At 39.8% G+C, this 24884-nt stretch overlaps 1 protein-coding gene across 9 annotated transcripts in view; it reads right to left on the bottom strand.

The window, feature by feature from the left end:
• LOC136866602 (serine/threonine-protein kinase GA29083) overlaps nucleotides 1-24884 on the bottom strand; it is a 351399-nt gene that overhangs the window by 237675 nt on the left and 88840 nt on the right. For all 9 annotated transcript variants that reach the window (XR_010859568.2, XR_010859569.2, XM_067143720.2 and 6 more), the window contains exons 6-8: nucleotides 20261-20438; nucleotides 6126-6272; nucleotides 5675-5821 (exon numbers count right to left, since the gene is read on the bottom strand). Coding sequence is in view for 7 of the 9 variants with exons in the window: in XM_067143720.2 (XP_066999821.1) it covers nucleotides 5675-5821; nucleotides 6126-6272; nucleotides 20261-20438 (472 nt within the window). In the remaining 2 variants the exon portion in view is untranslated. The remainder of the gene's footprint in view (nucleotides 1-5674; nucleotides 5822-6125; nucleotides 6273-20260; nucleotides 20439-24884) is intronic.

A 24884-nucleotide genomic window follows, 5' to 3' on the forward strand; every position in this document is an offset into this window, starting at 1 on the left:
TGGCAGGCGGACTGGACGGTGTCTCACCCCTGCTTATTTGGTGCAAGAGATCACTGAACTGCATCTCACCTAGGTGTCGGGTTTGGACTGACATTGAATGGAGGCTGGCAGCAAACGGCCGTGTCGGCAGCCGCATCATCAGCAAGAACCTGGGGCCTAGCTGTGCTGTGACTGTTGTGGGAAAGTAGTGCAAAAGTGTTAGCAACAAGTGAGAAGTTTTGGTATTTCTAACATTTGGAAGAAAGTATGGTGTACATGATTTGGTGGACAGACTACAAATTGTCTAATCATCTGTGAAAGAAGGCATTTTGAAGTGCAATGTGACAATCCATGTGGATTTTGTGATATTTATTCAAGAGGTGGATCTATAATATTTTTGAAAATTATGTGACAGTTTGTATTGTTGGTTATGACAAAATTAACTTCAAGAAATTAGGTGTGTTAAAGTAAAGTACCTTTACTATCGGTACTGTGTGAAAACGTTCTATCGCTTGCTCCCCAGTGAGGTTATATTATTGGTCGAGCAGGGCTCAACTTTCGGGGGGGGAGGAAGATGTTACTGGTGAACTATGTAATGCGAGTGGAATGTATTTTTTTGAAGACCTTGTTTGAAAAATACGATATGATGTTTTATTTTTATTGACCTAACCTGTACTGTATAATGTTGTAACATAGGCATTTGTAAATAGTAGAATTCTGTCTATAGTTCCTGGAAAGATCCAGAAAGTTACACGACTTTTGTACAGGGTGTGTTACTTTGTTGGTATGTGTTCTAGAAAGTGTGTTCTGTCTATTCTGGAAAAATACGACTTTCGCAATCATGCGTATTCTAGAATGTTAGTCAAAGTTCGCGATCGAAAGTAAGGTTGTGATTGGTGAGTCTAGGTGGGAATAGGGAACTCGTGCACGCTGATTGGCTGCCTCCAAGGCCAGTAATTCCTATATATAGTGAGCGAGGCAGTGTTCGAATGAATTCTGTATCCTGAATTCTGTGGGTCTCGGTTTATCTGTCTGCGAGCAGCCTATCTGGTTGACGTCCCCCGGTTTCCGGGATGGCACACTCCTCGGGTAAGCATTCTTGAATTCCTTTCCTGCTAAAATTTCCGTAATGTTCCGATTTGCTTTTCATACAGGAGTCTGCCCTAATCTCGCCTAGATTCACCAAATTAGTTACTTATGACGCCTTAGTTTTTGAGCTGGACTTACCTGTTCGTTTCCGAGGCATTCCCATTTCTTGTTTCACTAAAATATGTATATTGTAGTTTAACATTATTTCCCTTGGGGGTTGCCTCTGGTAGTTCTGTATCACTTGAGGTACGCTAGATATTGGATAACCTGTAAATTGCATTGTACTACTGCATTGGTAACTGGATGTACAGTTGATTTGAAATTTGAATTTACACTGCTACGAATAACCTATGTATATCACTGAACTTATAGCTCATAACTTGGAATGTATTTGTAAAATTATCTTGTAAATAATATTTTTAAAAACTAAGGATCACGGTGATTCATTTCAGAATCCGCTATCTAAGCCATGTCCATGCCATTGGTAGGTTCCCAGCCCTTTCATCTTCCCGGTTTGTTGATCACTAGTTGGCCCTGCTGATATTTCGTACGTTTTGTTGGAGATCCGAGTAATGCCAGCTACTGTTTTTCCGAGTGTGTAGTGTTTTCTTATATTGTGTAGTTTGCTCTTCCTTCCCCTTTTAACTCTGTTTGTACCTTGTTTGGTGTTACCACTGTAGTAGAGGTAACAGAGATGGAAGCTCAGAAATTGTAAAACTAGGGGCTTGTAACCCAAGTGTGTTAAGGTTTTGAAATCTTGGATTTTTCTAAGTCTTGTTTCTAAATTGCTATGTCATTGTTCTCATTAAGTGAGAATTTGTAACTTCTTGTTTATTTGAAAATATAACCTTCCATTTCAGTTTAAATTCTTTCTGGACATAGTAGTTAGACCCATTCACCCCGGCACCTTCTTTCACCTCTGCTGGTCCACGGGTAACCCCGTAACAGTAATCATAACTGCTATGAATAGAAGAGGTGATAAGTCACTTCCCTGTTGTATTCCTTTGGTTGTATTCAACCATTCAGAGAGACCATCTCCAATACTGACACAGTTTTTGCAATTAGTATATAGCATTTGTATCTTCCTAATAAGGTACTCCGGTACACCAAGTTTTCTAAGACTTTTCCAAATAGTTGATCTAGGAACATCATCATACGCCTTTTCAAGGTACATAAACTTAATAATTAGGTCTTTTCCTCTTTCCCAGTGCTTCTCTGCCAACATCCTCAAAGCAAATATCAGATCTGTTGTGCTTCTTCCAGCCCTAAAGCCATGTTGTTCCTCTTCTAAGATAGGCTCTAGTATATCCCTTATTCTGGCTTCAATGATCTTCTCCAGAATTTTAAGGCCATGTGATAGGAGGATAATGCCCTTGTAATTTTCACTTTTTCTTCTACTCCCTTTCTTACCAAGATAGGAACTATCATCTCTTTTGTCCAATCTTTAGGTATTTCGTTATCCTTCCCTACTGTTCTAAGAACTCTATACAGCCAATGTATTCCTGGTGGGCCATCAGCTTTAATCATGTCAGCTGTAACTCCATCAGCTCCTGCTGACTTACCACTTATCTTATGGAGAGCTTGCTCTACTTCTGTCCATGTAATTGGGATATCTTCCTCTATTTTCTGTCCTACATCCTCAGAGATCTCCTTAGGGCCATTTAGGAGCTCATCAAAATACTGTCCCATTGTATCCCTGATATCTTTCATATTGCGAACTATATTCCCATCTGCCGTCTCCAGAGCAGAAATTGCTTCTTTATCTGATCTATTCCTTATATCATTTTCATATTCCCTTTACTGTCTTCTTCCAGTTTAGTTGTAAATTCTTTCCAACTTTTCTCTTTTTCTTCGTGTACAATTAAGAAAATTTTGACTTTTCCTTCTACTCCCTTTCTTAAAGATAGAAACTTTCATCCCTTTTGTCCAATCTTCAGGTATTTTGTTATCCTTCCATACTGTCCTGAGAACTTCTAACTTCCTGTATCTATATTTTTTCGCCATCTCTTCCAATTTATTGTTGTCTATTCGGTCGCTGTTGATTCTTCTGTCAGACTTAGCCATATCAAGAGCTTTTTTGGCTCTATTGCTTTTCATTATAGCTTCATTCACTTTATCATTCCAACAAGATGTCCTTTTCTCTTTAACTCTTCTGCTTGTTCTTCCACATACTTTATCTGCGCTACCAACCAGACTTCCCGTAAAATAATTCCATTCTTCATTACCTTTCTTTGTGTCTGTTATTAGTATTTTAGCTCTGATTTCCTCTTGAAATTGCTGTCTGACTTCCAGATCTTTCAATTTCCAGACTTAGATTCGTGGTATATTCTTCTTGTTTATTTTAATAATAGGTTTGGTGACTCTTAGGTCACTATGAAGGCTTTCACTAAGTATCACTTTTACATCCTGCACTTTTTCTCCACTTGGCCTATCTGTGATGATAAGGTTTATCACTGATCTATACTGACCATCCCAGCTGTACCTCGTTATCTTGTGGCTATCCTATTTCTGAAACCACAAGTTCTTCACCAGAAGTTGGTTTCATCTACAAAGATCAAGCAAAAGTTCACCCTCCTCATTTCCATTACCAAATCCACATTCCTTCATAACCTCACCTATCAGTTCCTACTTGGGCATTAAAATCCCCAATTATCATTATGTTCTCTTCATCAATTGTCATCTAGTTTTTCTACGAAGCTTGCTTTTTGGTCGTCACTACAACCCTGCTGGGGAGTATAAACTTGGATCACAGTTTGACTTTCTCCATTTAGGCATATTTTAGCTTTCATTAATCTCTCATTGGTGAATGAGATGTCTGTTACACTTTCAATGTCTTTATGGAGCATAAAACCAACTCCATTCCTTGCCACTTGGTACCTAACATAGTGGTACTACACGCAAGTAAAAGCAACCCATGGTGTTCCCCGCATGGTGGTACTAAGCACAAGTAGTCTTGTGGTTCTAATTTGATCATCCCTTGGTCGCCCCTTTAGTCGCCTCTTATGACAGGCAGGGGATATCGTGGGTGTATTCTTTGTTTGCATACCCCAACCACAGGGGGTTGTGTGTTTGGTCCGTGAGAGGTATTTTATTTCCCTCAAGTCCGCCGGCAAGTCGTTTAGGATCCCCTATCCGCCACCTGGGACGCGCCACATTGGAGTATCATCTCTCCCTCTGCTACGCCAGCGTAGTAGGTTCGTGGGACAGAGGAACAATAGACTTAATTTTTGCCGTTAGACAACTAATGGAAAAGTACTGGGAAAAGGGGAAAGATTTGATAGTAGTGTTCCTAGATATAGAAAAAGCCTATGACAGTGTTCCAAGGAGCAAAATATGGGAATGTCCACATAAACTACAGACTCCCAGTTCTCTAATTCGTAAGATCCAATTGCTATATGAAAACTGTGAAAGTAGTGTACAAACAAGGAATGATAGATCTGAATGGTTCCAAACAAAGAGAGGTGTACAACAAGGCAGTGCACTATCTCCACTACTTTTCTTTGCACTCATGGATGTAATCATTAAAGAAATTAAAGCTGCAGAACCTGGAGATTTGAATGCATTAGTGTTTGCAGATGATGTCGCCATTTGGGGAGAAACAGAGCAAGAAGTCCAAAGGAAATTAGATTGCTGGGTCAACAAATTTAAGGAATACTGTATAAGTTAACTGTGAGTAGGAAGAAAACAGTAGCAATTAAATTGAGTAGAACACCCAGTGAATGTGACCTCAAACTTCATGGAGAATTGAATGTGTAGAAAGCTTCAGCTATCTTTGAAATATTGTATCAAACGAGGGGAGTGCTAAATTGGAAATCCAGAAGAGTGACAAAAGGTTCCACATTCTTCTATCAGATACGAAATCTAGTGTGGGATAAAGCAGTTTCCATAAAAGCCAAACAAATCAATTTATATTATTATAATTTAAATTTTGATTTAATGAGAAGGCAATTACAAATTAATGCGGCAGAGTTATTATCTACAAACATTTTATTTTACTATAAAGTGAAGACCTGGAATTATGTTATCGTTAAGAATAAATTGTAAGCTACACCACACTCAAACGAATGCAACATTAAATACGTCGCATGACTTGTGTACTGCCATCTTTGAGCAGTTAGTATATGTTATCTTTTTCATTCTCTCACTTTCACTACCACGTGCACTCTGTCTTTATCTCTCTCTCTCAAAGTACACTCGCTGCATATAACTTTCGTCTCGTCTACATATCAGTCTCACTCAGTCATTTTGTTCAGGTCCGGTCTTAAGTTGGAAGCTTAATTTCGAGGTAAGTAATTTCCCTGTGTTTTACCTGAATATTTTCTGTGTTCTTATTTTCCTATGTTTTCCCTGTTTTTCCAGAAAATGGGTCCCCCATACCTAGTGCTTACGCAGAGCTGGTATCATGCAAGCCAAAGTACCAGGTGATTTACACCCCTGGATAGTTTACCTCCCGCAAGCTGCCATCTAGTTTACCAGCAGATAGTTGAACAGGCCCATAGTTGACTTTGTTGCAGAACCTTGGTGTAGACCATTGTGCTCTTCTGAAGAAAATGCCATGCTTTGAAATGAATTAGGAATATGTGAAGGTTGGTAAAAATATATTTACCTTGAGTCCATAACCACTTTCAGCAAGGATCTCTGGAGCAACATAAGTAGGTGTTCCACACACAGTATACAAAGGTTCTGTAACCTTCTGGGCCAGCCCGAAGTCAGCAAGTTTGAGCAGCTTTGTTCCTAGTGGATCCACTTCAACCTACAAAATAAAATGCAAATAACTATAGCAGATCTCATTTTAAAAAGGCTTAACCCGGTGTATTTAATTTCAGAATAAGGTAACTGAAAATATTTATTATAATCCGAAGGAAATATTCCTTAGGAAGTGTTCAATTTGTCAATTGTCCTTTCAAAAGACTGTTAAGTATATACTTAACTCTGGTATGTTGTAAGGAACCAAACAGCCTTTGGATGGATCAACACGCATGCATGCACGCACGCGCGCGAAAGACTAAATGAAAGGTACATTTTCTTGCAAAAAAATTTAATACACAATTACTTACCAACAGATTCTCCGGTTTGATGTCCCGGTGCACAATTTGCAAATTGTGAAGATAAAAAAGTGCTGATGTCAGATTACGGATCATTATGCTTGCTTCCTTCTCAGAAAACTTTGTAGCAGCAGCAATAGCATCAAACAGATCTCCACCCTTCAAAAAAGAATGAAAAGGATAAGAGAGACCATGTTCGATGAAAAACTAACAAGAAATGAAAAAAAATCAAAGGGAGCTGTGTCGAAGTGATGACAGGAAGTTTTAACGCAGAGTATGTACTGCCTCATAGGTACTGTTGAAATAAAGCACAGCCAAAACTGGTTAGAGCATTTTTGTGGGGACCGAAAAAAAAAAAAAAAAAAAAAAAAAAAAAAAAAAAAAAAAAAAAAAAAAAAAAAGTCAGAGGGAACATGCTAAGAAAATGAAAAACAATTCAATCAATCAATCAATCAATCAATCAATCAATCAATCAATCAATCAATCAATCAATCAATCAATCAATATTCTAAAGGCTAATGCCTTGTCGATGCAACCACTCTTTTCCTTCGTTGGCTGTTCGTTTCAGTACCATATAATTGTCACAACTTAACCTCTTCTTGATACCGTCCAAATACTTCATCCTAGGTCTTCCTCTCCCTTTCTTTCCCAGCACTTTCCCTTCAAGTATGTTAGTGATGAAAGTATTGTGTCTGATGACATGTCCAATAAATTTTAATTTTCTGTCCAATGTCCAACATCCACGCAATTTGCACAAGTTTCATGTGTGGATTAGCATCTGCTTTCTCAATTAACTTCAATTTGTTATCATTTTTAAACCATCTAGCATTCTTCTTCTCCATAACTGAAAGTCCTGCAAACCAATGTGTGTAAGTACAGTAGGCCTAATTTATGTACGTCGTTGCACAATGCACTTACGAACGTAAAATTAAGCACCAACCTGGCACATGAGCTACTGTTGCGTGATCCAAACAAACACGCTCCCACAAAGACCGGCTTCAGACCACCGCTCCTTGCAGCTGTAGGCCGACACGCTAGGGCCGTGAAAGTAAGTTCTCTACCAAATCCTCACCCAGGCCAGTCGCCGCTGGTGCATCATGTGCGCAACGTAGCCGGGAACGCTAATTTAAATTTGTTTCAACTACAATAAAAGCCTCGGGTGGAAGTTTAAAAATGGAAATCGAACTGACAAATCACTGACTACAGTTTCTCAGTATGATGGTAATGCTGATGTTAGTGCAAGTGTTAGATCAGAGAACAAAACCCGATTTGGAACAATAAATATTTTAACAATGAATGGGAAGGAAAATGAATTGATTGACCTAATGGAGAGACAATAACTCGACATCCTGGGATTAAGTGAAGTAAAAGAAACTAAGAAAGGGGTACATTTCGTACTGGACGGGTAACAGAAAGACAAAAGAAATGTAGTGGGATTTGTAGTGAATCAGAATGTCGAACCAATAGCTGAAGTTGAGTATATAAATGAAATAATTATAATAATGCACATACATGTAAACAGAACAGCTGAAGATAATACAGGTGTATGCTCCACAGACAAGATGTACCGTGGAAGAAAAAGAAGAGTTCCTCAATGAACTGGAAACACATATTGTTGGAGATCTGAATGCTCATGTGGGAACTGATAGAATGGGATATTAGAACGTTCTGGGCCCACATGGGTATGGCGATAGAAATGAAGATGGAGAGAAACTGTTGGACTTTTGTATCAGAAATAACCTGATAATAAGGAACACATGGTTTATGAAGAGGAATAGCCGTAAGAAAAGTGGATATAGTTGGGATGGACAGTATGGAACACTCATCGAATTTATAATAACAGACCGAGAATGGGGAAGATATGTCATGAATACGAAGATAATCCCCAGTTAAAGTACGGAAGGTGATAATAGATTGATTGTGGAATTAAAACAAGCAAAAATCCCTAAAATTGTATTGAAGAAAAAAAAAAAGATCAGGATTCAGGAATTGGAGGAGGAGGTGGTAAAAGAATGGCATTCCAAGATCGTATAAAAAGGAAGTTGCCTAACACGGAAATACAAAGTGGAAAACAAGAGTGGGACAATTTAAGACAAGACATTTGTAGAAGCAGCAATTGAGGTATGTGGGAAAACAAAAGCAAAGATTAAGGGAAAGAAGACATGGTGGTGGACAGACAAAATAAAAAAAGGAATACAGTGGAACCTCGATTCTCCGTTTTTGGAGGGACCACGGAAAAAAACGTACAACACGGGAAAACGGAAAATCTGGAAATGAATGAACCATCAACAATTTGGCTAAACATCACAAAAAATGATATATGTATACTTATAATCTTAAAAACACGCCTAAACTAAACCAAAGCCCCAACGGGCTTTCCACCTTCCAAGCGACCGTTGCTCGGTCCGAAGGCCTGCAGATTACGAGGTGGTGATGCATGGTCAGTGTGATCTATCCTCTCGGCCATTATTCCTGGCTCTCTAGACCGGGGTCGCCATCTCACCATTAAATAGCTTCTCAAGTAAAGGTAATCGTGTAATGAATGAACCTGGAACCAGCCCTCATATCCAGGTAAAAATGTCTGACCTGACCGGGAATCGAACCCGGGCCCTCCGGGTGAGAGGCAGGCAAGTTAGACCGCAGGGCCGGCTTCAAACATTAATTACCGGTACGAGACTTAAAAATCTCAAAACTTTACATTCAGTTTTACCGGGAAAACTTTGTCAGTTTCCTCTGAAAACTTCTTTCAGTTCAGCAAATTTGATCAGCCAAACTCTTCGAAAAATCCAATACCCGCTAATGCCAAGACAAACAACAATCAACCACAAGTAGTTTTTAATTCCCTAATCTAATAAAATGAAGCACATAAGATACAAAAGCGCCCAACATGATGGCAAAATCCCTTTTTTTTAATTCATCCATTGTAATTTGGTCACCAGAATACTGTTCGTAGTCAGTTTATGGAAATTTTGTACCGCGTAAATTAAGCCTATATCGACTTTTAAAGGTTATGTCAGGACGAATAGAAATGCATAGTGTGACGACTTCTGCTGATTGATATGTTCCTACACTATGCGGCGCTGGTGTAGATATATAGTGATCAGCTGTCTCTGAACATGTGATTCTAAATGAGATCTGATGTGACTTAATTCGGAATTTATCATTTAAATAATGATTTAAAATTGTGTATTCATTACTGTAATGTTTCAAGGCTGTGCATTCTGTTTACTGACCGATGACTGTGTTTATGTGCAATCTGTGTTTTGTTCAGATTAAGACAGTGTTCCTTGTCTTGAAAGTAATATGTGAAAAATACATAGGTACATTTAGTAGTGATTTAATGACATTACTTCTGAAATTGGTTCATCAGTATCTTAACGAATATCTCGAACGTGTAGGCCTCTGTGTCTATAGAGCTATAGTAGAACCTCGATAATTCGAAATAGGTTCATTCAAAATCGCGCCTAATTCGAAGCAGTTCTCGTTCCCGGAAACATGAGGTACGGTTTTGCATGTTATTTAAATCGTTTCATTCTAAATACGGATAATTCGTAATTCGAAGAACAATGTCGGTCCCGTTACCAAAATTCAGACTTTTAATTCGAAACTGCCTTTACATTTTGAAAAAAGTAGTATTTTAAATTCAACATTTTTCCGCGTCATGACAGAACGCGTCTTTCGGAATGTGAAGGGGTAACTTTGCATCCTTTCACCTACTTCGGCATGTCTACAGTGTGCTTCATACTTGCTATGTTCGAGCGGAATCGTAATTATTTTGTATTTGGTGTTTTTAGGAACGCCACAATATCACTTAGCAGGCAGTGTGCGGAGAGGTAGAATCCGCGAACACTGGCGATGCCGACAGTTGGCAAAAAAGCGTGGCTTATAGCCTACAATCAATTCGTACGCACCAAACAATATTGTCAGTGCCGATGAAACTGCATTGTTTATTTTATTTTTTTAAATGCTGAGGCCAAACGGACTTATAGTTTTAAAGGAGAATTGCCAGCTGGGAAATGTACTGTGTTCCTATGCAGTGCACACTGCACACGGAAGCGAGAGACTGCCTTCCCGTCATAGGAAAGTTTGAAAAGCCACGATGTTGTAAGGGCGTCGGGCACTTTCCATGCCAGTACAGGGCATCTAAAAATGCAGACAGTACAGTAATCCAAAAGATAAAGCATTTGCACAGGGGAACCAGCATAATTTTTCCTCGTCTTTGAATCGTGTTTTTTTCCTTTCGTTGCTTGAGGTTATGTTTGTCACTGTTTTATACAAGTGCATTATTTGAATAATGTAAATGCACTTTGTTGGATAAATTTCTGAAATAGTATTTTCCATGGCATTTGAAAAGTTTAAACTGAGAATCAAGGTGATTGCATTCATTAATGGGTCTTAGAAGTGCCATGGCGGGAAATCGTAGAAGTATAGTCACTGTACTGTTGTAATATGAACGGAAACGAGAGACTTTCTCCCCTCGTCGTTGGAAAGTTCAATAAGCCACGATGTCTTAAGGGCATCGGGTACATTCCGTGCAAGCACAAGGCATCTAAAATGCATACAGTACAATAATCCAATGAATAAAGCACTTGCACACGGGAGCCAGTATAGATTTCTCCTCGTCTTTGAATCAAGTTTTCTTTCTTTTGATTTCATTGCGTGAGGTTATGTTTGCCGGTGAGTTATCCAAGGGCATTATTTGAATACTGTAAATGCAGTTTGTTGGATACATTTTGGAAATAGTTTTTTCCATAGCATTTGAGAGCTTTAAACTGTGAATCATGGTTAACTGCATGCAGTAACGGGTCTTAGAATATATTGTAACGCCGCAAGGATTGGCATTTCCGAAGTACGTGTTGGCGGTTAATTCGAAAACGCGTAATTCGAAGTCCAATTTTTGCGTCCCAATGACTTTGAATTAACAAGGTTTTACTGTAATTCACCACGAAATCAAAGTTGCAATTATCAACGTTAAAAACACATGCTGAACTGTTAGTGTCCTGGGTAATATTGTTAATGGAAGTAATGAAATCAACCCTGAAATTAATAACATACTAAGTAAAGATACATTTTATCATCAAGTCAGAGAGCTTTTATGGGATGACAAAGTACCCAAGAGAATGAAATTAACATTATATAAACAGTGTTTCATATCAATTGTAACATATGGACTAGAAGTGAAGCTTCCACGGTGTGAAGAATTATTTAATTTATTTTCCGGGTTGAACCGTGTTGTACTTGTACGCATATCACGTACAGTTTGCCGACGTTTCGAATACATTGCAGTATTCTTTATCAAGGCGACTGAAATACCCCTACTCGATTCGAGGTAATCAGTCTCCCAGGCAGAAATTACACTACTAGAGTGGCCTTGATCTTGGCCTTTTATATCCTAGCCTATCTGGCTGACGTAAGCCCTGGCTGTCTCGCGAGGCTTCTGGAAAGTTTATGTCACAGCCAGGTAGTGGGGGCTTGCCCGCGCTGTTATGTAATGGGGTTGCGGCCCGTGTGTTTATGTTGTGGTCTGTATGCCTTAAACTATGAATGATGGGCATCCAAGAATTACTGATTTTGTATCCTTCTTCTGAATTTATGTTATTCGGATGTTTCTTGATTTCGATAGCCTCGCGGATTTTCCTTTCCAGGTTCCAAGGGATAGCTGCTAGGATCTTGGTCTTGTCAAAAGATATTCCGCGCCTAGTTTCGTAGGAATGCTTGGCTACTGCTGAAATATCTGTGTTTTCGTTCTTGGTGTGACGGATATGTTCTTTTAAGAGGGTGGAGATCAGACGTTTTGTCTCACCTACATAACAAGCTCCGCAGCTACATTCAATGTGATACACTCCAGGGGCCTGTAATTCTATTGTGTCTTTTACTGGTGGTAGATAACGGGCTAGCTTACGGTGAGGTTTATAGATAGTTTTTATGTTGTATTTGTCCAGTATCTTGCCGATCCTGTCTGTAGTGTTTTTAATGTATGGCAGTATCGCTGTTTTCTGGCGGGTCAGTTCTTCTTTCCCGTTGTTTTCTCCTGCGGTGGTCTTTTCTTTCTTCTCTTCTGATTTTTTAAGGACTCGTCGGATGTTATTGAGCGAGTAGCCATTTTTCCTAAGGGTTTCCGTGAGGTGTTTTTTTTCTTCCTCGAGGTGCTCTGCGTCAGATATCGCTATGGCCCTGTTCACTAGTGATGTTAGGACAGCCTGCTTTTGTGATGGGTGATGATGAGACGAGGCGTGTAGGTACCTGTCTGTGCGAGTGGGTTTCCTGTATACAGCGCGACTCAGCGTCCCATTGGGGTTACGTATTACTAGCACATCCAGGAACGGTAGTTTTCCGTCTACTTCTATTTCCATGGTGAACTGAATATTTACGTGTATGGAGTTGAGATGGTCGAGAAATAGCTGTAGGTTATTGCTCCCGTGAGGCCAGATTACAAAAGTGTCGTCCACAAAACGCAGAAAACATTTCGGTTTCAGGGCAGATGTAGCTAAGGCTTTCTGTTCGAAGTGTTCCATATACATGTTGGCTATTATTGGAGAGAGTGGCGACCCCATCGCGGCCCCTTCTGTCTGTTCGTAGAACTCCCCGTTGAAATAGAAATAAGTGGCGCTAAGGCATTCTTTAGCTAGTGTTGACAGGTCTTCTGGAAGTTTCTGATCTAATAGCGGAAATACTTCTGTTAGCGGCACCTTGGTGAAAAGTGACGTGACGTCAAAGCTTACTAATAGGTCCGTACTTTCAATTGATTGGTCCTTAAGGAGCTGGATGAAATGTCGGGAGTCCTTCACGTAGGTTTCAGTGTTTCCTGTATGTGGCTGAAGTAGTCCAGCTAGGTAACGGGCGATCTCGTGCGTGGGAGAGCCTGCGACCTATCGTGAGCGCTATAGGCTCTCGCACGCACGAGATCGCCCGTTACCTAGCTGGACTATTCAGCCACATACAGGAAACACTGAAACCTACGTGAAGGACTCCCGACATTTCATCCAGCTCCTTAAGGACCAATCAATTGAAAGTACGGACCTATTAGTAAGCTTTGACGTCACGTCACTTTTCACCAAGGTGCCGCTAACAGAAGTATTTCCGCTATTAGATCAGAAACTTCCAGAAGACCTGTCAACACTAGCTAAAGAATGCCTTAGCGCCACTTATTTCTATTTCAACGGGGAGTTCTACGAACAGACAGAAGGGGCCGCGATGGGGTCGCCACTCTCTCCAATAATAGCCAACATGTATATGGAACACTTCGAACAGAAAGCCTTAGCTACATCTGCCCTGAAACCGAAATGTTTTCTGCGTTTTGTGGACGACACTTTTGTAATCTGGCCTCACGGGAGCAATAACCTACAGCTATTTCTCGACCATCTCAACTCCATACACGTAAATATTCAGTTCACCATGGAAATAGAAGTAGACGGAAAACTACCGTTCCTGGATGTGCTAGTAATACGTAACCCCAATGGGACGCTGAGTCGCGCTGTATACAGGAAACCCACTCACACAGACAGGTACCTACACGCCTCGTCTCATCATCACCCATCACAAAAGCAGGCTGTCCTAACATCACTAGTGAACAGGGCCATAGCGATATCTGACGCAGAGCACCTCGAGGAAGAAAAAGAACACCTCACGGAAACCCTTAGGAAAAATGGCTACTCGCTCAATAACATCCGACGAGTCCTTAAAAAATCAGAAGAGAAGAAAGAAAAGACCACCGCAGGAGAAAACAACGGGAAAGAAGAACTGACCCGCCAGAAAACAGCGATACTGCCATTCATTAAAAACACTACAGACAGGATCGGCAAGATACTGGACAAATACAACATAAAAACTATCTATAAACCTCACCGTAAGCTAGCCCGTTATCTACCACCAGTAAAAGACACAATAGAATTACAGGCCCCTGGAGTGTATCACATTGAATGTAGCTGCGGAGCTTGTTATGTAGGTGAGACAAAACGTCTGATCTCCACCCGCTTAAAAGAACATATCCGTCACACCAAGAACCAAAACACATATTTCAGCAGTAGCCAAGCATTCCTACGAAACTAGGCGCGGAATATCTTTTGACAAGACCAAGATCCTAGCAGCTATCCCTTGGAACCTGGAAAGGAAAATCCGCGAGGCTATCGAAATCAAGAAACATCCCAATAACATAAATTTAGAAGAAGGATACAAAATCAGTAATTCTTGGATGCCCATCATTCATAGTTTAAGACATACAGACCACAACATAAACACACGGGCCGCAACCCCATTACATAACAGCGCGGGCAAGCCCCCACTACCTGGCTGTGACAAACTTTCCAGAAGCCTCGCGAGACAGCCAGGGCTTACGTCAGCCAGATAGGCTAGGATATAAAAGGCCAAGATCAAGGCCACTCTAGTAGTGTAATTTCTGCCTGGGAGACTGATTACCTCGAATCGAGTAGGGGTATTTCAGTCGCCTTGATAAAGAATACTGCAATGTATTCGAAACGTCGGCAAACTGTACGTGATATGCGTACAAGTACAACACGGTTCAACCCGGAAAATAAATTAAATAATATGGACTAGAAAGTAAGTTCCAAGCAGTAGAAATGAGATTTTTAAGAACACCGATTAAAAAGGAAAGAAGAAATAGAATTAAATATTAAAATCAGACAAGAGCTGAATATAGAACCATTAGTACAGGAGATACAGAAAGCAAGACAGATGGTTCGGACATGTAAAAAAGAATGGGAAAGGAACGGGTACCAAGAAGGGAATTGGAAAGAGAAGTTGAGGGAAAGAGACTGGTTGGAAGACCGAGAAGAAGGTGAATTGGTTCAGATCTGGACGGACATTAGAAAAGCTGGATTGGATGTAGTGGAAATAATGGAGCAGGAAAATTGGAAGGACAGGAAGGAGCGGAAGAAGCTTGTTAACCACACCTGGACAACTGGAGTAGGACATTTATGATGATGATGATTTTAACGTGTACAGTATTTAATAGGATATGGACTGGGACTTTGAAATAATGATGTAATAACCAGGGAAACACTTCAGAAAGAGACATCTTAACCAGTTTCGACTGTATCTACCTACTATGAGTTTGAAATTTTTCCACCTCTGAGGCAACAGATGTGTTTGGCTGGTGCTTCAGTTACACAGATCTAGCCTCAACACTCAATCGCCTTAATTCTTATACTGCTATGCCCGAGATATCTGAATAACATCTGAAATAATGCACTCAGCTCAGTGCGCAACCTATGTTGGCAATCCCGCAACCCACCTGTGTCCAGGGTTCGTAAAAATGGCTTCAAGTAGCGGACGGCGCGTTCTTTCCCAGTTCGAACTTATAGAAGCTGTGAATACCCTTGAATCGGAAGATGAGTACTCAGATATCAGTGATTTGGGTAGTGATTACAGTCCTTGTGACAGTGATAGTACTGAGCCTCAACTACCAGCTCCACAAACTAGGAAAAGAGTTTGTTCCAAACCCGATTTATTTCAATGGCGCATGGGTAATATATTTAATCCCGTAATACACAGTTTTGATGACAGTTCATCGGGTATATCATTCGGTGCAATTCATGATGAACCAGTGGCTTTAGACGTATTTCAGTGCTTCTTTTCACGAGAATATGGAGCATATAGCAGTTGAAACGAACTACTACTTTGTATCTGTTATGCAAACAGTACCACCGTTTCCAAGTTCAAGGCTACAGAAATGGAGGGAAACCACACCTGAAGAAATGTACGTCTTTTTCGCCGTGACAATGCTTATGGCAAGAATGAAGAAAATTGCCATTCTTGAATACTGGTCAACTGATCCTCTAATAATGACACCGCAGTTCTCGGATTTGATGTCTAGAGACAGGTATCTCTTATTATTGCGGTTGTTACATTTCAATGACAAGAAGTCAGCCTGAAGGTGACCATCTGTATAAAATAAAGCCTGTAATTGACCATCTCAGAAACAAGTTCAGAGAAACGTTCACCCCGTTTGAAAACATTTGCATTGATGAAAGTTGAACGCTTTTCAAAGGCAGGCTTTCATTCATACAGTTTATCCCATCAGAGACACAGATTTGGAATAAAGACATTTGTTATCTGCGATTGTGAGACCGGATATGTGCTGGATTCTGTTGTTTACACAAGGTCAACTACAGAAAAAATTCCTGAACATGAATTTGGGGTATCAGGCGCAGTTCTCTTGACGCTAATTGAAAGGTACTTGCAGAAAGGACATACATTGTGGATAGATAACTGGTATTTAAGTCCACAGCTGTACAATCACCTACACAAAAACAAACACAACACACGTGGTACCGTCAGGAAAAACAGGATGGGTACGCCGAAATTTACTACAAAATTGAAGAAAGAACAAAACTGAATCAAGAGTGACAGATAACATGATTGCCATCAGGTGGGTCAATCGTAGGGAAGTTTGTATGCTGACCACGCGACATAGTGACAACATGAGACCTACAGGGAAGACGGACAGACAGACAAGACTGCCTGTAGAGAAACCCCATTGCATTATTGACTGTAACAAGTACATGGGTCCTGTTGACTGGTCAGACATGATGATCAGTTCTATCGAGTGTGTGCGGAAGTCAATGAAATGGTACCAAAAGTTCTATTTCCACCAGCTGGACATCACTGTTCTAAATTCTCATGCCCTCTTCAATGTCAAAACTGGACAGAACATATCTCTAGCAGATTTACAGCAACAGCTTATAAGGGAACTCATCCAGAAGTAACACGTATCTAGACAAACCAGTAAAAGAGGACATCCTACAACTGGTGACCAACCACTCAGACTGACGGAGAAACATTTCACATCCCCTGTACAACCTACTCCAAAGAAGAAATTTCCTACAAGATGCTGCAATGTCTGCTCCAACACAACAACTGGTGAAAAGAAGAGGCGAGAAACCAGGTACATGCGCGTCAAATGTGACGTGGCTCTGTGTTCACCCCTGCTTCGAAATATAGCACACATTGGTGAAGTTTTGAAGACGAACACACTGGAGTGTCTGCAGTAAATTTTGAAACAATTTGGTGTAAATTAGGTGAGTTGATATTTTAGAACTTGGTGTTTTCACTACAGTTCTTATTTTGGCCAACCCTGACTTAAATTTAATTTTTGTTACATTATTAAAAATGAAATGTTCTTCGATTCCTTTTTATTTGGAAACTAGGTGATTCAAGAAAGAATTTTACTAGGTGATGTACCCGTGCTTCGCTATGGAATTCTACACTGTATACAGAATTCTAGGTTAGGTAGTGTACATGTGAGCAAGATTGTATTAAATTGCATAGCTCTTAACGTTACCCTAGAAACGCAATGCGGAAGTCACCAAACGCCTTTTCTTTTGTGAAGACTGGGTTAGGGAATCTTTATTGCAATGGTAGGCCCTCTTGCCTACAATCAGTCACAATCAAGTCGGGGAGTTTTCATTACACTTACTCTCCACCTGCCTTTCTACATCCTCAGAAAGGCTGTCTTAGTGGTTTTCCCAACCGAAATCGACATAGATCAGTACAATGACGCAGTAGGAATGTTGCGATTAAAAAAATGCTATCATATGAAATACTCGATCAAATTAAAAATCACACATTTTCTCACTTTTAATGAACAGTACTACGCTGCCGATCTAACAGTCCAAAGTTCCAGAGCTGGAATGACCAGGCCGCAGACAGCCATGAACACTTTTTAATTTCAGAACGTGGGGTGTGTGTGTGTGTTGTGAAGACGGGGGACGGGGTGGGGGGAATAATGGAGTCCCAGGGCAAAAACTACGCCCTCTTTCTCATCTGTTCAATAGGAGTTCCCGAGGAGTCGGAAAATCTCAATTCAGTACACTGGCGGCGGAAAAATTTATCTGACTTGGAAGCAAAGTTTTCCTTCAAGCCAGAGGAGAAACCCCCCCTTCACTGCTAATTTGGAATACAATTAATGAAGAATCTAATAAAATGAGGAGGGAGAAGCTTTTCTTAACAAACGGCTCTTTTCAGGGTTGAATTTTGAGTTATTTAGTGAATTGTGGTGCTATAATTTGGAATAGGCCAAAATTGTAATTCTAGACCAGGTTATACTACCACTACTACAAAGTGAGCCTGTGACTTAAGTGTGCACACGGCCAGTGACACGGCTCATTCAAAACAGCAAGTCAGAGTAGGGATCGAACAGCTTGAATACTATGATGAATCAATGTGTTACGTGCCAGTAGTATCAGAAAATGTATGAACCAGAGGAATGGCATGCTAAAGAAGACAGTTACCTAACTCCCCACCTATTTCTTGTCAATATTCAGGCAGGCTGTTATACTCGGTACGCAGCAGTAATCCCATCTATCAGAGATGAGTGGCACCATAAGAGACAAAGAACATCACAACAAACAATGGTCAATGTAATGTTATTGTTGATCACTGTTACGCGCTTTCGATATTGTAGGCCTTCACATTTAGTTTTCTTCCCACTTATCATAGATGGTACGGTAAAACTGAACAGATATTTTGTTCTCTATAACTTTTATTATGTAGTACTTTTTGATAGGACCAAAAACATAGGTATTTAAAAATTAAATTTTAGGCACCTTCCCCTAAACTACAATTTCATCCAGGGTGAATAAAATTGTTTATAGCTTTGACTGTAGTTTCTTACTCAACGACTCTATATACCGACTTTCATTAAATTCTGTTAACCCATTTTCTCGTGGCCCAACATTGTTATGGACTTAGCAACAAATATACAAATTCATGAATATCTGTGTTATCAAAGCTGATACGGTAAACGATCGGAAATTTAATTCTATATAACTTTAGTTATGTAGTATTTATCGATAGGACCACTAATGTATTCCTTCAGGCTAGCAACCCGTCGGAAGGATATTTGATTGCTTTCAAGTCTTGCAAAAAGTAAAATGCAAGACCTTTGGGTCACATGGCCCAATACTTTGAAGGAAGATGATGATGATGATGATGATGACCACTAATGTAAATATTTGAGAATTAAATTTTAGGCCTTCCTCTAAACTACCATTTCACTCAGCATGAATACAATGATTTATAGCCGAGATTGCAGGGGCTAATCTCCAGACTTTACATACTGATTTTCATTAAATTCTCTTCAGCCGTTTTCTCGTGATGTGTGTGCATACAGACAGACAGACAGACAAAAATTACGGAAATGTAAAAAGTGCGTTTCCTTGTTACTGTGGGCATGACTGATACAGAAGTACCAATCTTTTCAAATTCTGAGCAATGTACAAACAAAACTCTTATTTTATATATATATATAGATAATCAGTCATAACCGATTTATTCGAGGCGATGACCAGTGAGTAATTTGAATATTATGGACAACCCTGATTTGTAAAATAGCTAAAATGTCTCACATTCGTAATTGTTCAAAGAGCGTTGTGCAATTTGGTGAGAATTTAGCACTTGTGAAAGAGGAATGTAGACCTTTATATAGGAAATTATATTTCTGGCTCCCATGAACAACCCTGATTTTCTCTGTTAATTTTTATGGAAAAAAACAAAACTGAAAGCTGTTCTGGAATTATTTGGCCAATTCATATGAAATATCTTGCACAATTTTCATATATTTTGTGTATTTTGAGAAATTATATATATATTTTTTTAATAATTCAGCACGGAGGGTTCGGATAGTCGCTCACAATATTAGCAGCAGAAAGGTTAAACTTGAAATGTTCTTGATAAGACTTTCGACTCTGGTGAATTTGGAATTCAGACAACATGATCTATCCTCTCAAATATATTTTAAAGCCATTTCTTTGTGCACATGTCAATGCATTTTTCTAAATAAAGAAAATATTTTACACTTCTCCACATCACAATTTTCTGAAATATTTGTGCACCCTGGTGTGAAACACTGGCAACCATGAATGAGTTGGTAGAAGATTTATAGTTTCCAATAATGGAGCATTTATTTTGGAAATGTGAATTTACTAATTCAGGACAAATATTTCAGATTCCCTACGGGAATCAATACCTATATCAAGTTAACTGATGCCTCGATTAGTTTGCAGTCTCTAGTTTTCACAGTCATTTTTATGTTTTACAAGAAACTATAAACATCTGAACAGAAAAAACAAAAGCTATTCACATACCGGAAGAAGAAAATTTCTGAAGCAAGCACAGAGCACGGAACTTACTTTAATCAGCTCCATGACTAGATACAACTCAGTAGGAGAATCGTGCTCTTCAATCAGTCGTATTATGTTGGGATGACGAACTCTCCTAAGGATGGCAACTTCACTTTCAATCATGTGTTCCTTACCACTGCATTTTGATTTGTCAATTATCTTTAAAGCATACTCAATACCAGTTGATCTGAAATAAAGAGAAATAAGGAAGGCTACACACAAAAACAAAGCAAGTATGCACAGCAAAACACAATAAAATAAGAATCACATCATTAATATCAGCTGCTAAATCAAAATACATGACAAAGCCAATAAGGAACTACAACAGTTTTCAATAAAGAAAGAAAGCTGGGAAAATATACAATAGTTTTGAAAATTCTTTCGCAAGATTTAGGACAATTTACAGGGTGATCCATATACAGGGAAACCTCATTAAGACGTTTCAGCAAGGGACAAGGAAAAAGAATGTGTTAAGTGAGAAAACGTACTAATGAATATACAAAGAAAAACTATCGAACAGTGATATGGAAACTCTAGATATGATTTTTTACGGTATGAGGGCGTTTTACGTCGTGTATCCGTGGGTACAGCAAAAACCATAGGCCTATGTACCATTTCTAAAGATGAGAGGAAATTATTAAAAGGTGTGAAAAACACAAGAACAAATATGAAAACCTTTTCTGCTGGGGATTATAAAATAACAAGTACCAGTACACTGAAAGATGTGAAAAACACCAGACAACAAATATGAAAACCTGTGCACAGGAGTAAACAAAAATATCAATGTATTATTGCGGATCACACTCTTTTTACAACAAATGTTAGTAGAAGCCTTTTATTTCGGAGAACTGGGTTATTAAACATTATTTTCTGGTCCCACTCTTAGACAATGAATTGGCGGTCACATTCAACCCTGTGCAACTGCGAGGAATGACTTTGGCTACCATTTTGAATCGAATGGAACTTCGACCAACTTGAGTGATCAAGTCAATACTCAAATGAGTGAGTTTCAACATTCGCAACCTCCGCGCGCTTATGCCAGTCCACTTTTTGACAGATTTTAATTTAGTCTTCATTAAGATATTAAGGAATTTCACGTTTTCCATGTCCATAACTAGGCTATTACAAGACTAATATGCACTACGCTAATCAATTTCACACGATTATATTCCTAATCCAGATATAGGCTACCGTATCATGCGTCAAATATCAGCTACACTTCACTGTACCACTCAATACAAAATAAATTTCTACCATCTCAATGGAATGTGAAATACAAGCACAAATAGGCTCACTCTGCTATTCAGCAATCTCGCTGCTAACAGGCAATCGAAACTGAACATTCCTAAGGCTAACAGCTTGCTACCCGAATGTGTAACTTATCCTCTGAAGTTCAGGTAGGCCTTTTCATGTAATCACGCAACTGTGGCAACGGCTCTTACCCGAGTTGGAACGTGTTTCTTTCAGAAGGGATGACAAATACAGTCACATTCTCAGGTCTAGGAAAAATGTGATCGTACTAAGCGGTAATAGCAAAAATTCGTGACACGATAACATAGGTATTTTTATAGAGATTTAATATGATGAGAAATCCGGACTTCGAATTTATGACGTGCTAACCGGGAAAACATGTTAATGAGGAGCACACTAGTGAGGTTTCACTGTACAGTATAAGTCCGTTATAGCGAGAATTCATAACAGCGAAAAATTTACTCGCTATAGCGGATTGTCGTTATACCCGATTTTTGTATGAAAGTCGGAAAAAAACCCCTTACACATTAAAATCGGTATGAAACAGCAATCAATTTGTTCAAAACTTGCGTTTCCGTGGATGATATCCACACTATGGATAACGGTACTTGTTTGTTATTTCTCGTGGAAGCGCATGTTTAATTTCATTCTGAAAAAATTATAGTACCGTATTTCTGCAAATCCAAGACAAACCCCACCTTTTCCGTCAAAAATTTTAAATCAGGCTCAAAAAGTGCTTTATAAAATCATACGAATGCCTTTCTTGTAAAGTACGAATTCTTAGATGACGAACATTGACTATTGACTTTCGTTTTGCTCTTTTTTTTTTTTTTTGCGGCTGTATAATTATTCCTTATTTCTGCGGGTTAAATGACCACTAACTTAAAACTGGCATCTTAATACCAAAGAGAACCCGTTGAAAATTTGCCGTCAATACCTGTTCCATGCGTCTCTACAATACGACTATCCACCAGGAAAATATTCTTGTTGTCTATAAAACTGTTACTTTTACTCAGCGTCAGATATTACCGGCTACCGACCACTACACGCATGTCTCGCTTGCCGAATTCGGCCATCTTCAGCGGCAGGCGATGTATAGGCCTAATCGCGGACGTTTAAGGTCAACGAAAAAGTTTATTGTGCCACCTTATGGCCATTCTGCCCTTCAGATTTTCGTGCACACGCCTCACAATTTCATCTTCAACTTCTTTAAAGCATCCTTATTGAGGACCACAGAAAGCATTTTTGTACAGTACGCATTTTTTACCTATCTTTGTCCTCACGCTAACGTCAAATATTGGCTTTAGTTAGGCCTATGTCGCATTTTCTTGCGGCTGCACAATTATTCTACATTTCCGAGTGTTTAATAACCGTTACGGTAACTTAAAATTGGCATCATAATAACGACGAGAACCCGTTGACAATTTGTCGGCAATACCTGCTCCACATATCTTTACAATATGACTATGCATCACGAAAATGTTCCTGCTGTCTATAAAACTTAATTTTACTAAGCGTCAGGTACAGTAGACGCGTTATAACTCTGCCACTGAGTAGCCATGGCCTTTCTAAGAATTCAAAGGCTTACATGTTTTGATGCCATTCTGGAGATTTGAGAAAAGTTTTTGTAGAGGCTAACAGAACGTCATTCTCTCTTCACTATTTACCGAGAGTGGTGGTAGTGGTGATTATTGTTTTAAGAGGAAGTACAACTAGGCAACCATCCTCTATATAACACTAATCAGAGGGAAAATATGGAACGGGTCCGACACCTCAAAAAATGAAGATATCGGCCAAAGGAAGGCAAGGGCCACGAGGCATGAAAATGAAAGACTCCCTAGGCCTCGGGAACCTAATACCGTCGGGGTCGGAAAAGAACGAGTAGACCAAGGGAGGTCGGATAGGATAGATGAGAGTGAGGAGCCAGGCACAAGTAAGTGGAAGCAATGCCAGGACTCAGCTAAGGGCCCCATGGTCGCCAACCCACGCCCCGAATTTCAGAGCCCCTGGGGCCCTTTTAGTCGCCTCTTATGACAGGCAGGGGATACCGTGGGAGTTATTATACCGCCCCGACACACAGGGGGATATTTACCGAGATCCAGTGACGTTACACACAGGCACTGTACAACTGGTTGTCGCGGCTAGCGATGTATAATAAAGAGGCGGTCGTTTACTGTCAACGAGTTTTGTGTATGCGAGGGTGAAATGAAGCAGCGTGGTTACCGCGATAGTTGCCAGTGGTATTCGTTACTGTTAGGCCGCGAATGCAAGACAACCCTTGATTTTTAGCACGAGATTCAGAGAAAAATACGTCGTCCCAGTTTCGGAGAAATACGGTATCACTCCAGAGGCTTCTGTGGCCAACATTGCAGACCTAACCGTATATGTATCATGAAAACATATTTGAAACCCATCTGGAGAAATGATAACTTCCTCGCTAAAAATTTTTATGTGAATAGCCTTTCCGAAATTTAACTTGAGCCATGCTAATATGGCAGGTTCAAAAAATGATGTTTCCCATACTGCAAAAAGCTTGTATCAGCCTCACCTCAATTGACTTAAGTGTTTCCATGATTGTACCAGAGAGGGCAGCTCCCTCGGTCATGAGCACGGAAGATCATTCTTTCGGCGAGACAGTAGTTTTATCTCTTTGGAGCAATTCTTTGCATTGTTATGTGTGTGGAGTGTAAGCATGGACCCCACACCGATTGGAGTGGCGTTTTTAAGCCATAAATGGGTTTTCAATAGATTTAAACTTAACCCATACTACCATCCTTTTTGTTACTTTGATTATTGATATTACTGGTATGGTAATCCTTGTATTTATATTATTTCTACGGTGCTGTCATGACATTCTTCACTATCGTCCATAACTGATTGATACGCATCCTTCTGCTCTGCTGCATGAATGAGCTGCGTGCTAGTTGTCTTTATTGTGACTGAGTTATGATGTTAGTTGGGTCTCTGATTGATTTTATTTACGTGCACTACATTCTGAAGTATTTCGCCATCAATGAATGTATGCCCTGCATGTCGACGCGGAGATCCATTCGTGTCGTACGGAGTGTGTGAGCTGATGGGTTTATGTGTGACCACTGGGTCTCTATTATCCTACTGCTAATTGCCTGCGCCATGCACGCTATCTCTGACATACGGGAGACCTTTGTGTGTGACCATGAGAGTCATACTATACGAGATTGTGTTCAACTTATTAACTGGAGCAACTGCTCAGTTTGTTTGCCGATACCGGCAATGTCTGAATGTTTGGGTGTGTGCTGGTGAGTGAAAGGGGAGAAAGGATGACATATCGGTCAGCTCATTTTATATTTTAATCTTGTTTCTGTGCCCCATGTTTGTTGCCGGCACAGTGATATTTATTTTG

The sequence above is a fragment of the Anabrus simplex genome, chromosome 3 (assembly GCF_040414725.1).
Source record: "Anabrus simplex isolate iqAnaSimp1 chromosome 3, ASM4041472v1, whole genome shotgun sequence".
NCBI lineage: Eukaryota > Metazoa > Arthropoda > Insecta > Orthoptera > Tettigoniidae > Anabrus > Anabrus simplex.